At 44.0% G+C, this 15013-nt stretch overlaps 2 protein-coding genes across 5 annotated transcripts in view; one reads left to right on the top strand and one right to left on the bottom strand.

The window, feature by feature from the left end:
- Positions 1–3259: 3259 nt before the first annotated feature.
- mipa (major intrinsic protein of lens fiber a) lies at positions 3260–8490 on the top strand. Its single transcript, XM_063209376.1, has 4 exons — positions 3260–3698; positions 6505–6669; positions 7608–7688; positions 8279–8490. Exons 1-4 carry the CDS (start codon positions 3339–3341, stop codon positions 8453–8455), a joined length of 783 nt encoding a protein of 260 aa, XP_063065446.1. The 5' UTR covers positions 3260–3338; the 3' UTR covers positions 8456–8490.
- A 3626-nt stretch (positions 8491–12116) lies between these two features.
- stat6 (signal transducer and activator of transcription 6, interleukin-4 induced) overlaps positions 12117–15013 on the bottom strand; it is a 40016-nt gene continuing 37119 nt past the window's right edge. For all 4 annotated transcript variants that reach the window (XM_063209374.1, XM_063209375.1, XM_063209372.1 and 1 more), the window contains one exon: positions 12117–14012. In XM_063209374.1, the coding sequence (XP_063065444.1) occupies positions 13937–14012 (76 nt within the window). In that variant the 3' untranslated portion in view covers positions 12117–13936. The remainder of the gene's footprint in view (positions 14013–15013) is intronic.

The raw sequence follows: 15013 nt of genomic DNA, 5'->3' as shown, positions 1-15013 counted from the left end.
CTTGCTCCTCAATGGACCTGTCCTGTATAGGCCAAATCAGATGACAGAACCCCTAATAGATTTAAAGTGTGACTTAAGAGAAAACACTCTTTAATTACAGCCATTGCTGTAAATCCAAGAGGAGTGTTGCAAAAACCTAGTCTGTGCGGTCAGAACAGATGTGTGTCCTACAAATCACGTCCATGTTTTTGAAGTCATCATCGTTATGCCTCTAGAGTAGGCCTATTTGCACACTATTAGTCATCGTCCCACTCCAATGTCTGACTGGCATGCCTTTGCCTCCTCCCTCTCAGAGGAAAAACTCGACAATCAAGCTCTGCCTGTTCATGAAAGTTGCACAGTTATCTGTCTTTCTCATCTGTGCATTCTTCTGAAATAGGCCTACTGCTCAACTTCTTATCTCAACTTGACCTCCTTTGTCTTGTGTTTCCTATCTCAATTTTGTGAATCTCTTGCTTCTAAGGTGCCCTTAGGAGAAGTAATCAAGGAACAATTGATCACAGACTGATATGAATATGAGATGTTCAAATATATCTCAAGAGACAAGATGAGCGACACCACTTTCCTATGGGGAATCACATCCAGTGCAGCAGTGGCTCTGCTTTATAAGCACCGGGCCCCAACAGGGAGAGCGTACCAGATGGCATGATAGCACGGCTCACTTGTTGAATTAAAAAAAGAGCGCGAGAGAGAGAGAGCGCGCGCGAGAGAGAGAGAGCGCGCGCAAGAGAGAAGAGCTGGAGGTGTGTTCGTTGTTTAATGAAAGATTGTTCGATGCGCTCTCAACACTCAAGCAAACCCCTGTCCTGCACTGCTACACAAACACAAATACATCAAAGAAAGAGAGAGAAGAAAAAAGAGCAAACAGAAATTGTTGCTGCCAGCGTTTTGTTGTGGCTCTTGAAAAGGCTGTGAGAAAAGGGCGAGCACAGCACTATCCTTTCAGCTGCTCGGGCGCAGGCCAGCCCCGTGCGCACTGTGCGATGCTCCAATGGAGGGGCTCAATGGCGCGGGCCCGCCGTTCCCCCCCCCCCCTCCCTCTCCAAACATGGCTTTTCCAGAGCTTATTTGGCCTCAGCCTTGCCATTCGGCCTCGCCAGCCCAGCACAATGCTATGCAAAAAACTCTGCCTAATCAATTCTGCACAGAACAGACTCGCAGTAGCCGGAGTGGCTGCCACGGCTGCTGTGGCGCAGGCTGTGTCAGATCGCTCTCGGAGAGAGAGAGAGAGAGAGAGAGAGAGAGAGAGAGAGAGAGAGAGAGAGAGCAAGAGAGAGAGAGGAGACCAAACTAAACTAAAGGACAGCCTGGAATGCACCTCTGTGCGCCATTTCAGCTGCTGGGTTAGGAGTAGGCTTGAAGGGCAGTGTCTCAGGGATGTGGGGGATGAGCTTTTGCACTCATGTTTGAATGGTGGTGGTGGGAGGATGGTGTCATCATTGAAGAGGGAAAAGAAGAAACTCAATAAACTAGATTTACAGCTACACGCACAGTTGTCAGACAGTCTCTATGATTTACTGTCCACGCCTTCCCACTTGTGCTATAAAGTATATAACCACATTGCATGTCGGCATGTCAGCACAATGTACTACATGAAAATTGACAGCTTTACACATCATAACTGACAGCAGTGCTGATGTTTTTTATTATTTCAAAAATATTAATAATGAAAGTCTACCCTCAGTAGACTGGAATGGGAAATGTATAGGCTTATCAAATATAAAATGTATCCAATAATGTCATTGGAAGGGAACTGCACTACATATGCCTTGAATGTATAGTGGGCTGTTGCAGACCTATGCTTTTGTTTGACACTGTGCAGATTTAACCCCCTACGCGCCGCCCCATGCAGAAATGCTGAACCTGGATCAGTTGTTTTAGCTGTGGCTCTGGACGATCTTTGTCCGCAATGGGTTTCCTTCCGGGGCCTCTCTCTCTCTCTCTCTCTCTCTCTCTCTCTCTCTGAGAGAAACCCCTCATCATGGACAGGCGCTAATCCACTGCAACCCAGCGCTGTCGCCTTTTTCGTGATGTGTGTTGGTTCAAGTGGAGCCATGTGTGGTACCAATCTCAGGGCTTTACTTCCTGCCTGTGTAAGGCCAGGAAGGATGTATGGATCTGGGTATCTACTGTAGCATCTGGAAATGTTCACATGTCCATCTGAGGGGGCCTCACATCTTCTGTCAGTGTGCTGTGCAACTATAATGACTTTTACACGCTTTACACACAAACATGCCGCCACTGCCACATGCCACACTCCCTGGTCCTCCATGGTGACCAGAGCAGAGCTGTGGTGGTTGAGGACATTGCTTTTAATAAAAAATATATATATATATCTGGTCACATGTTAAGCATCTTTACTTCAGCCATCCATAAAGGGATTTGTGCCACCTCAGTAGCCCCTCTCTATCCAAACAGCCACATTGAGACCCCCTGTAGTCTACGCCACCCAGCCAAACAGCGCAGAAGGACACTGCGGCTCCATGACCATGAACCCAGGGGTCAATGGTGGGCTTGTTTCGGGTGACTGAAGGGTTAAATATTTTTGTTTTGATTTGGTCGTATTGTTGGGTGCCCCCTCCCCTCCCCTGCCCTCCCCTCGCGGGTCGAGGGGCGGCGGAGTGGGAGCAGCGGTAACCATGGCGTCAGCGGGCCCCGAGGGGTGTTATAAATACCCCCGTGATTTCCCCCAGCTCGCTCAGAGAGGCTGAATGTCAGCAGGACATGCTCGACCTTTGTCAGTCCACGTTCCTTTCCTAAATCACCATCAACAATAGCCGCCGCCGCCGCCGCAATCGCAGCAGCAGCAGTAGTGGTAGTGTCATACAGGTAGAGGTGCCTGCCTTTGGAGTTCCCACCCAGACCAGAGACAGGCAGACCCCAGGCTCCTAACACACCATACTGAGGCCTCTATGAGCAGAGCAGGTGCCTACAGGGGCCAACGGGACACGCCTGACTGTCAGGCCGGCAAAGCTGAACTGTGCTCAGTCCCATGTTGAGCTGCTTGCATCAACGGATGCCGCTGTACCCTTTCTAGTGGTGGCACTGCCTCTTTTCTTTTTTTCTTCGTCGGCTTTTTGTCCTTTTTTAAGTGCTCCTCTCTGTCCCCCACACCCATACCCACCCTTTTGCTCGTGTCTTATGTGTTAAGACTGAGCATTTCTTGTCTCTGAATTGGACAAGTTGTGTTGGACCTGAGCATTCTTTTTTGGAGGCTCGTTTACACTTTTCCCTGGAAGGTTGTCCATTCCTGGTGTCCTTGAAAAAAAGACCTCTCATACCTCCAGATTGCTTCTCATTTTTTCTTACTCTGACTTGACCAACCTCAACGTGCAACCATGTGGGAGTTTCGGTCCATGTCGTTCTGGCGAGCGGTGTTCGCCGAGTTCTACGGCACCATGTTCTTTGTGTTCTTCGGGCTGGGCGCGGCGCTGCGCTGGACCACGGGCCCCAACTATGTTCTCCACAACGCCTTCTGTTTCGGCATGGCGGCCGCCACGCTCATCCAGTCCATCGGCCACGTGAGCGGCGGACACATCAACCCTGCTGTCACCTTCGCCTACCTGATCGGCTCGCAGATGTCCATGTTCCGCGCCTTCTTCTACATGTGCGCCCAGTGCCTTGGGGCCGTGGCCGGAGCCGCAGTCCTCTACGGGGTCACCCCCACCAACATGAGGGGCAACATGGCCATGAACATGGTGAGCACATGCCAGCAGCTTTTTACACTTTTTATTTTTCTTTGAACATTTTTGAAAAAAGAAAATACTAATATAATTGTGCAATGCAAACATGCACTTATTTTTAAAACATTTTTCAATTTTACTAGCATAAAATCCAATTTTAGTTTGTCACAATGCAAAAAAGTAAAAAATGAAAAATAACTTAAAAAAATACATATATGTGGATTAGATTTAAGTAAATTCAGTTGGATAGTTTAACAGTCAATCTAAAAAATACTCTTGAGGCCCTTATTTGGCAAACTCAATATTTTTTCAGTAATTGTTCAATAACTTCTGAGTAAAGTAGTTGAGCATTTTTCTAGAGTTCAGCAGTGCGAAAGTAAAGCCAAGGAGAGTCTAGTCCTTTGCAGTGCAGAGTCTAGTAGTTTGCAATTTAATGTAATGTAAGTAATACAATGTTATTACGTCTGTCTAACTGAACAACTCCATCCTGGCTCAATCAGGATCATCTAGTACAGCCGCCCAGTATAAAAGCTTTGATTTGTCTTACTCATTCTTCAAAGTCACCAGAGTAATGAGTAGTTAGTAAGTATTCAGGTCAGGTGATGGGGTCAGGAGAATGTCCTCAAACCTAGTGTGGTAGTGAGTAGTGAGTTAGTTAGACTGTTCATTGTCAGCACAATATATTTTTCCACATTTGCTTTCTGGGGAAGTGCAGTCTTACAAAAGACTTGAGCTGGAACTGTAAAAGTGCTGATGAGACAGGTCATTACACACTGTTCCCAAGTTTCCCCGAGTTGCCTCCTTCCTCCTTCTTCCTTATTGCCCGTTGTTGATTGTATTTCCCTCTACGCCCAGTGACATTTGTAAATATTCAAGGGGACTTTACAAAGATCATAAAAAACAGTAAAAACTAGACACAATAAACCTGCCCTGCTTTGCCCAGTCTGAATGTGTCTGTGTGGTGGGTGTGAATGTGTCGGAATGTGTGTCTGTGTGTAGTGTGTCTGAATGTGTCTGTGTGTGGTGTGTCAGAATGTGTGTCTGTGTGTAGTGTGTCAGAATGTGTGTCTGTGTGTAGTGTGTGTCTGAATGTGTCTGTGTGTAGTGTGTCTGTGTGTGTGTCTGTGTGTGGTGTGTCTGAATGTGTGTCTGTGTGTGGCGTGTCTGAATGTGTGTCTGTGTGTAGTGTGCCTGTGTGTGCATCTGTGTGTGGTGTGTCTGAATGTGTGTCTGTGTGTGGTATGAATGTGTGTCTGTGTGATGTGTCTGAATGTGTCGAAAGGGAAGCCAACAGGATGGGCCAAAGGGCTCAGTTGTCCCGGGCCCAGGGAGAGAGGGGGCCCAGCATTGGGTTCCCAGTATTGGGATGTTATTGGGATGTCACTACTCACATTGGGGTCTCAGTCGGTATTGGGTGAGGGGCCCGTTTGAGTGGCCCGGCCAAAGCTGTTAACGACCCTCTGTGTGCTTCCACATGCCTGATTACCTCTGTCTGTGCACCCTGCGCCCAGGGCCGTCGTTAGGCCTGTTTTAGGGGGGCTTTAGCCCCCCCTACATTTGTATTAGCCCCCCCTGAAACGATTTTGCTAAAAAAAAAAAAAAAAATTTTTTTTTTTTTTTTTTTTAACTTTTTCCCAAAAAACAAATGAAATAAAGCACTGAATACGAATCATCAAGAAGGCAAGTTAATCTGAATACAAGTTCATGGTTGCTTATTGTTTAATGCCACTTATATCCTACTGCACAAAGCAGGGTGCACAGCAATGTGTTATGAGGGGGGGAAACAGGTAAAGGATTGTGCTTTGTGACTAAAAACACCTCAGGAAAAGTGTAATTACTTACACGGATGAAATGTTCAGACCCAAAGTACCAATTTTTACTCACAATTCCCTTGTAATAAATCAATTTGACATTGTCTTGAAATTATAGTTGAGCTTTAATATTTGTCTTAGCAGTTTGAAAACACACATGAACTGATTAAATAGCTACTAATGGAGTAAAAATGACCAAATATCTGCCGGGGATGCATAGTTTTCCAAGTAAGGAACCTGTTTGAATGAATCGCTTCTTGACCACTGCTTCTCCTGGAGATGCGCAGTTAGTAACTCCTTAAAGTTCCTAGTCCTTGTGTAAATTATGCTCTCTGCATTTTTATCTAATCATTTCAACTTCCGTAATATTCATCAGTTGAAACATTTTGAAATGTTTTGTTTAGCTTGCATATAAGGAATGTTCATTAAAATGTGAATTTAAAAAAAAACACTGTAACTAGTGTTTAAAAATCGGTATGGTGCTCTTAAAATAATTGTTGAAGAAGACGCTTTTGCACACCTCTGTAGGTGGGCAGGTGCGTAGGATATTATTCCAGTGGGGTTGTCATTCAAGTGTAAAGAAATCCTGCATACAGTCCATTCCACCAACAAACTTTAATGCAACATGAAGAAGGTCGGATGACCGAAACAATGTATTGAATTTTGTTGGTGGAATGGACAGTGTGCGGGATATCTTTGCTCTTAAAATAATGAATTCATAGACAAAACCTTAGCAGGTGAGCTGAAAATTTTTCGGCGCGCGCACAGCGCGCGCATATTCTTCCTCTGGGGCTAAGCCCCCCCTGTCTCTCAAACCTAGTGACGGGCCTGTGTCTATGCTCCCCTATGCCTAAGTACCTTTGTGTGTGTGCTCCCCTATGCCTAAGTACCTTTGTGTGTATGCTCCCCTATGCCTGAATACCTCTGTGTGTATGCTCCCCTATGCCTAAGTACCTTTGTGTGTGTGCTCCCCTATGCCTGAGTACCTCTGTGTGTGCCGCCCCCCTCAGGTGCAGCCTGGTATGGGCCTGGGCATGGCCTGCACCATGGAGGTCTTCCTGACCATGCAGCTGGTCATCTGTGTCTTCGCCGTGACGGACGAGAGGAGGAACGGACGCATGGGCTCTGCTGCCATGGCGATTGGCTTCTCTGTGCTCATGGGACACCTGCTGGGCGTAAGTAAAATCCATCAGCCACACCACACTACACACACTACCGGCTTTAGTACATACTGTACAACATCAGCCACACCACACTACACCAGGATTTAGTACATACCACATCAGCCACACCACACTACACCAGGCTTTAGTACATACCACATCAGCCACACCACACTACACCAGGCTTTAGTAATCAGCCACACCGCACTACACCAGGCTTTAGTACATACTCCATCAACCACACCACACTACACCAGGCTTTAGTACATACCACATCAACCACACCACACTACACCAGGCTTTAGTACATACTCCATCAGCCACACCACACTACACCAGGCTTTAGTACATACTGTACAACATCAACCACACCACACTACACCAGGCTTTAGTACATACCACATCAACCACACCACACTACACCAGGCTTTAGTACATACTCCATCAGCCACACCACACTACACCAGGATTTAGTACATACCACATCAGCCACACCACACTACACCAGGCTTTAGTACATACCACATCAGCCACACCACACTACACCAGGCTTTAGTACACACCACATCAGCCACACCACACTACACCTGGTACACTACACTGGCAACAGGTTATCCATTTATTTTCATGCATATAGTATTTGCGGATTATCCCATTGGATACCTCCTGGGGTAAGTCCTGCCAAAAGCCATTGGCTATAACAGTATTTTCCATCCGCCTACTGCATCCAACTTCATGTTGGCTTATCATTTCTTTCATGGGCCACATTAATATCTGTATGTTTGAGTATTAGTTATTTAGTTGGGTTGGCAATGTGTCTGTTGTGTGGGAAAGTTCTCAAGATTTAAATGTCAAGAAGTGAGACTACAAAGACAATATTAAACCTTTTTTTGCAATATACTGTTTAACTGGTATTATATATTTTCTGGTATGTTTTTGCCCTTTTGCAGATGTACTACACTGGGTGTGGAATGAACCCTGCTAGATCTTTTGCCCCTGCAGTAATGTCCTGGAACTTCCTCAACCACTGGGTAAGACATGCAGAGCAGTACACACAAACACCACACACACATTCCTCTGCCTGTGTACTCGCCAACATCCTACCCACTCAAGTACTCCAGGCCACAAAGATAAGCGAGACTCAGTAGTAAACCAGTTGAAGCTAACCTTGAGGTAGTGGTGAATCATCTGGCAGAAGAGCCTGGAGTCCTCATTTTCCAACTAAATGACACCTGTGGCCTATCTATTAGCAGGTTTTCTGCTTCCTGTTTCTTAATTTAGCCAGCTTTATTAGTTATCCATGTTCTTGGAATGCTCCCCTGATGTCTTTTGGAGTTTCTTAGTCAACCTAGAAATACACAAATACAAGTCCAGCTGCTTACTGCTACCCGGACTGGATGGATCAGGCCCCTTCTGCAGTAGCCACCGGAAATGTATCGACTTAATTGATTATTGATCAGTTAATTGATTAGTTGGTTAATTTGAATTCTTTCCAAATTGTTTTCCTCATATTACTTCTGTGTCTCCATGTATCATGTTACAGGGGTACTGGATCAATTCATTGATTCATTTGAATACTTTTCCAATTGCCTTTGCTCACCTTCATGTCTATGTGTTGCAGGTGTACTGGGTGGGTCCCTTCATCGGCGGTGCCATGGGTGCCCTGATGTACGACTTCATGCTGTTCCCCCGTATGCGTGGACTGGCTGAGAGGCTGGCTGTCCTCAAGGGAGACAGACCCCCAGAGGCCGAGAGCCAGCAGGAGACCCGCGGGGAGCCCGTAGCACTGGCCTTATAAACACACACACATTCACAAACACACACGCACGCACGCACACATATACAGATGCACAAAATATAGACACCCCCTTCTGTACACATGCAGTACACACATACTGTGCACACAGTGCAGATAACCTCGTGCACACATACACAGGATTGTCACATTCAAAACCGCAGACAAACAAAACAAAAAACAGCAAAAAAACAAAGCAAAAATGCAAAAAAGCAACAAAAAACAAAAAAAAACAAAATCAAGGTCCCTCTTCCCTTCATGCCATCATCCCTTCCAGCCCACTAGGGGGCTCTCCCTCCTCCGAGACCCATCACCTCCGCCCTCACTCTCTCAAGAGAGGGAAGATGAGATAAGCTGAGCAGAGTGGAGCTAGTTCTCACACCTCAGTCACCCATTCCTCTCCACTTACTTCGCTGGAGCGGGATGGAGATGGAGGTAGAGGAGAGGGAGGAGTGGAGGAGAGGAGAGCTGAGCGGAGCAGAGCTGAGCGGAGCAGAGCGGAGTGGAGTGGAGGGTGTTCTGGCTTCCACGGCGCCCCCTGGGGGCCTCCTGCTGCTAGGAGAGAGAGGGGGTCAGGGCTGGCAGAAGGTCCGCCAAGGACTCCTCAGGACGGCCATCTTTCTCACATGTAGACTTATAGGGCCCAATACCCAAATGTGCACTTGCTCACTACCGAGTGCCCTATGTAGACAACCAAAGCATTGTAACTCAGAACCTGTTTAGTGCACTATGTGGTGAGTGAGTGGACGTTTGGGAAGTGGCCTAGGAGTGAGCTACTATAGAGCAGTGGACTTCTGCATGCTAGCTTGACCATTACTCTTCTTCTCTACTCATTGTTGTTTTTTTTCTCCTTCTTTCCTCATTCATCATTCATGACGCTTCATTACACAAAACACTACACATGTAATATACCAATAGTTTTTTCAAGGATATATTCAGTAATACTTTCATTTTCATTTTCTTCAGTGTGTGTGCATGCATGAGTGTGTATATTTCAGGTTTTTTATTTTAATTATCAACAAGCTTATGTTTGTATCATTACCTTGTTCTTTTTTACCTGGCTCATGGAGAAGATACTGATACTTGCCCTTCACACATTTAACTTAATTTAACTTAATTTAATTTAACTACAGGTTCATTTTAAGTGCCCATCATGTTGAAATTCATAGCAAAAGCCCTGAGTATTATTTGGAATCTAGTGTAGTCTCTTTTTTTTGGACGATGTTTTGTTGGTTCTACAGGCCTCCGGCCTAGTCTGTGTTTCTCTTCTAGGAGCACATAATTCAACTTTTATTCATATGAAAATAAACACAAAGACAGAAAAAAACACAACACTGGTCTTTTCTTAAACCAAACTTGACAAACGACATTTTTTCATCGCCTGTCCAACTGTTTTAACCTATCAATAGTTTTATTCGATGACAAAGGGGCTGATCTGTACTAACATACAGTATGTATTATGTATTTTCAAAAATATGCCATGTCATATGGACTTAACATTTATGCTGGGAGCCAGATATTTACTTTAGAAGTTATTTCTGTTCCTTTTGTTTTGTAGTTACTATTATTATTTAAAAATATAAAGAATTGTGTTTGATTTTCATAATGTAACGTTGGGGTTGAAAAAGCACAGGAAAGAAACAAAAACAGTGAGTGTGCTGTGCTGCAGTGAGGTCTTCTCAACTTGTGTTTCTTATCCCTCTTTCCTGGAAGAGAGCTGCTGTTGAATTTAGGCTTGTGCGTTCGCCAGCTTCCTCTTTGCCTTTGCCTGAAGGTCGATTGCTTTGTCAAGGTCGTTCCACTTCCTGGTTCTGTGGAGGAGGCCACTCCTGGAGGTGGCAAGATTTAGCTACTTTTTAAAAATATATTTGCTAGTTGCAGTGTGTTTGACCTGTAGAGATGGAGGTGGAGGAGAGAGCTTGTGTGTTTTTCCTTGAGGGTCTCGCTCTCTGGGCAGTTCATATTTTAATTAGCATCCTCTGAGGATGTGAAACATGCGGAGGAAGGATGCATGATGCATTCATAGAATATCACCTCTCCTCGTGCTCACCTCTCCTCCTATCATTTCCCCATGGCCTCCTCTTCTCCTGCCCTCCTGCCCTCTCCACTTGCTCACTTCTCTCCTCCCTCCTCTCCTACCTCCTCCATCGCCCTTCTGGTTGTCTTGCAAGCCATCTCACGTAGTGAATGAACGGCTTCATGGATGACGGGAGGAGAGGAGGAGAGAAAAAAAGGGGATGAAAGGAGTGGTGAGCAGAGGAGAGAATAGCTCTACCTCTTAGAGGCAGTGATGAACCAGGGTGTTGAACTCTTCCTTGGTAGCGCTTTATTGGCCACACCAAACGCTAGGCAAATAGCCTTACCTCTCTTCTCTTTTTTATTTTCCCATCTTCTGTGGCTACTTAGCAAAAAGGCTTATTTGATTCATTTCTTGGAATATGTTTTAATGTTGATAATGAAGACGTATTTAGGGTTAGAAATGGGAGGCTGTAGGAAAATAGGAGTTTGTAATGTACAGTGTATAGACATTTCTCTCTTTTAAAAAATTAGAAATGATTCAAATGATTGTTATGCCTCATACATTTAAACAATCATTCAAAGTTAAACATTGTCTCTTTTTTGACCTGAGGCAATGCGTGTAAAATATTGTGCAGCGTTAAGTGTGCGGCTCTATCTGAGAGCATGACACCAACTAACACATTTAGTCGTCAAACTCTAATGATCATTTTTGTGTTCATTTGTTTTCTCTTTGTAGCTTTATGTAAGAATGCATGTTTCCCTCTCCTCTCTGCAGGGTGACAGGGTTACGTTTGAGAGTGAATGTTTACATTTTCTGCAACAGACACAACTGTCTTATTTAGCCATGCCTTCATTGCTTCCTTTTTTAAAAATGATCTGAAAACTGAAAAAAGTGAATTTGAACAGTTCCTTATGAGGACGTTTCAATTTCAGGTTGTTAAGTAAAACACCACTGCATTTCTTTATTTTTTCATTCCTGTTTTAATTCTAAGTTTTGTCTCTGTGTCTGACATAGGTGTGGTTTATTTCTGTAGAAACTAAAACAAAGTCTTTGACTCAATTCATCTATAAACATAAGGCCACAGCTATCCCAATGTATAATAATTATTACTAGAATTATGATGATAATGAGTATGATGATGATTATTATTATTATTAATAATATTATTATTATCATTATTATTATTATTAGGGACGTACCGAATCCTGATTTATAAGGTGCTGCCGGATACTGAATCCACTGCTTAAAGGTACGCTGTGTGTATTTTTAGTAGTTTATTTCCAGAATTCATACAGCCCATTCAAAAATGTTACCTTTTTCATGAATACTTACCGACAACCGCCAGCAAGGCCAAATCTGGCCAGATCTGAAACCGAATCTTGGATTTGGTTCATCCCAAATGATCATCATCATTATTAGTAGTAGTAGTAGTAGTAGTACTACTAATACAAAGTACTACTACTACTAATACAAAGTACTACTACTACTACTACTACAAAGACACAAGGGGGTAAATGTGGAGCCTATTTGGTAGCTGTATGTAGTCCCAATTATGCACTCACTGCCAATCAACTCATCAGTCTTTCCACAGTTCTCTATTAAAAGTGAATAGGATAATTCAGACAAAAATACATTGCAAAGTGATGAAAAAAAGGAAAACCATATGTATTTTCAATCATTATAAAGGTACACGTACACAGGTAATTGGTTGACATCCAGGACATTTACACACAATTCAAAGCCAAGAGGGGAGAGGCCAGCATTGAAAATATGTTTTGAACAGAGAGAGAGAGAGAGAGAGAGAGAGAGAGAGAGAGAGAGAGAGAGAGAGAGAGAGAGAGCAATACATCAGTAATACATCGACAAAACAGGTCTTTCGCACAGGAGTTCAGGATAGATGAAACGTTCAGGGTTCTTCTCTCTGTGTGAGACCATCTATCACATTACGGCAGAGTCCTCCTTAATAGCTGTCTTAAGTCCTGCCCATTGGGATGGCTCAGCCCATGAAAACATACAATTAATGTGGTCATACATATCTGTGACTAAACTGGGAATGTCAAATGCTCACCGGTCATTAGAGCTTTGATACATCTCCAAAGCTGAGATTCACATACATAGGTCTAAAGACAAAGTGAAGCGAAATTTAAAATGACCAAATAGGAAAGTGTTTTCGCTACTGTAGTTTGTAAGAGGCCTCACTTTCACCACCATACAATCACTTGCTCAATGGCACAGACAGGAACAAGGTGGTCGGTAAATACAGAAGCAGGTTCTCTGCTCTGTTTCATGGGATGTGAAAACAAATGTAAGGTTCAGAAGGTCACTGTGACAAAAATGGTGTGGGGATACTGCAAAGGGATCACAGACTGAACAAGATTTAAAAAAAAATAGCAAAAGGCAGTGGAATAGAGAGGCACATGCACGCTAATGGCACAAAATGTGAAAATGTAAAAATCAATACCAGTTTCAATACCATAGAATGTTAAAAGAAGGTTTTCCATGAACAGGGTTTAATGCAGATGTAGCCTGATTATCGACTTTCAAATCTCTTCGACCTTGGTCTGACCAAGAGCATAACAATAAACATTTCCCAAACAGCATGGTCGACCAACCTCCCTTGGTTTGCTAACGGTTGTATGCTTCCCGACAAAGTGGGAGGAGTTCCCGTTTTTTTTTTCGGGAGCTCAGAAACGATTTTGTATTGCTCTTGACCTGACTAGAAGCAACGCTGAAGGTGTTGCGTCACTAGGAGGGCACGGCCTGGCTAATGCAGATGTTCTATTGGTCCCTCATATTAGCTCCTACCTCATGTAAAGTATATGAAGTCCATCCTGGGCGGAGCGTGGTCTGGCCAACCTCCCATTGGCAGAAAGGTCTCAGAGGCGGAATGAATGGGTGTCATTCAAATGCCCCCTTTATCTGTCAGGGCGCTCGTTTCCACGGTAGACGTAGCGTTCTTTTTTAACTGTTGCCTGTGTCTTTTGGTTTGTTTTTCAGAGAATGAGCAAGTTGGCCAGACAGGCTGGAACTTCAGAGGCATGAGGGGGTTAGGCGCCATCTTAGCTGACTGGATTGTGTGGTTAGTGTAGCATCTCTATAGGCCAAATTTACATCCAACGTTTTTGAAGAACTCTTAGTTATATCTGTGAGATTAGATCGGTTAGTCCCACTTCACTGATATTTAATGAGTGCATTATTTTACCCCCCCACCACCCCTCTACCCAGCACAAAAAAATGAATATAGAAAAAAATTAGAAGTCTATGGAACGTTTAACACTGTAAAATTATGTACTGTATTGAAGAAATTATAATCCAAGCACGCTGAGACTCCTGTCTTGTGGTCTTGAATTAGTCCCAATCTTCACACATTGTGTTCTAGAGTTAATCCCCAATCTTCACATGCTGTGATTGTCTAGGGTTACTCCCGATCTTCCCATGTTAATGTCTAGGGTTAGTTCTGATCTTCACATGTTGGCGTTGAAGTCATAGATATCATCCGGAATGTCCAACATGCTCTCTGCTTCTACTGGCTGCGGTGGTCTGTGGGGGACAAACAGAGCATGACAAATGAGGCCAGGACTCCTAAAGCTATGTGTATACCAAGCGCGACCTACTCTACCTGAGCGACGGAAGTCATTATCTAAAGTCAAGCTAATATTATGGTAATGACCTATGACGTGGTTCAGCAAAAACATTTGGAATGTTCATATCTCAGAAAGTCGAAATTAGCACGAGACAATGCTATAACCAGGCTATCAGGTTTCTCCAACTTGTAAAATAAATAGTTTATGACAGAAAGGAAAGGGACCCCTGAATTGCTTTTGATGTCCTTTATGGGCTATAAGCTCACTAAGCAGGCTTTGAGGACCGGAGGTGCTGTTTGTAGCTACCAATGAGAGACAGCTCTCCATCCACCTATCCAGGTAGAGTGACTGACGGTAAGAACTACTTGGTGAAAATTAATACAGCCCTGCATTTAAACCCTATATGTATCCATGTGCAAATTCGAAGATCACCTCTCTGTCTCCGCGTTATTTTACACTCTCATGTTGGTCGTGGTGAAGCTATAATGCTGAAGGGTCTGTGTCCACAGGATGCCTTTTAGCTCTGTCAGTGCCTACTTTCAATATAAGGAGTGCCCTCAGGGCCGACAGAGAACTATTTTGACATGGCGCTCTGAGTGCTAAGAGTTATGATTATTTGTACTGGATAGGTCATGTCTGTGTATAGACTGTTCGCCTCATTTCAGTCCAAGTAAAGCTTATGTATTGGGAAGACACAAAGTGGCTTAGAGAGTTGCTGTAGGACACTGCATACAATGTTACTCAGCTGCTCATCTGTACCAGGGGAATTCAAAGCTGATGTATTTTCTGTCCTTAAAATGATCAGTGGTGGTGTAGTCAGCTGTTGCGCTAACGGTCCTAAATATCACACATCATACACAGGCTAGTTTATACTTACATGGAGACGCTACACTGCTTAAATATCAGACATCATACTCAGGCTAGTTTATACTTACATGGAGACGCTACACTGCTTAA

This window comes from Engraulis encrasicolus, chromosome 10, assembly GCF_034702125.1.
Source record: "Engraulis encrasicolus isolate BLACKSEA-1 chromosome 10, IST_EnEncr_1.0, whole genome shotgun sequence".
Classification (NCBI taxonomy): domain Eukaryota; kingdom Metazoa; phylum Chordata; class Actinopteri; order Clupeiformes; family Engraulidae; genus Engraulis; species Engraulis encrasicolus.
Note: the sequence above shows the minus strand (reverse complement) of the source record. Positions and strands in the feature narration are given on the sequence as shown.

Bases quoted from the DNA above. Each gene is read 5' to 3' on its own strand.
- mipa (XM_063209376.1), top strand. From the start codon at position 3,339: ATGTGGGAGTTTCGGTCCATGTCGTTCTGGCGAGCGGTGTTCGCCGAG. The intron at 3,699-6,504 runs GTGAGCACATGC...CGCCCCCCTCAG, and splicing joins GCAACATGGCCATGAACATG to GTGCAGCCTGGTATGGGCCT. The intron at 7,689-8,278 runs GTAAGACATGCA...TATGTGTTGCAG, and splicing joins GGAACTTCCTCAACCACTGG to GTGTACTGGGTGGGTCCCTT.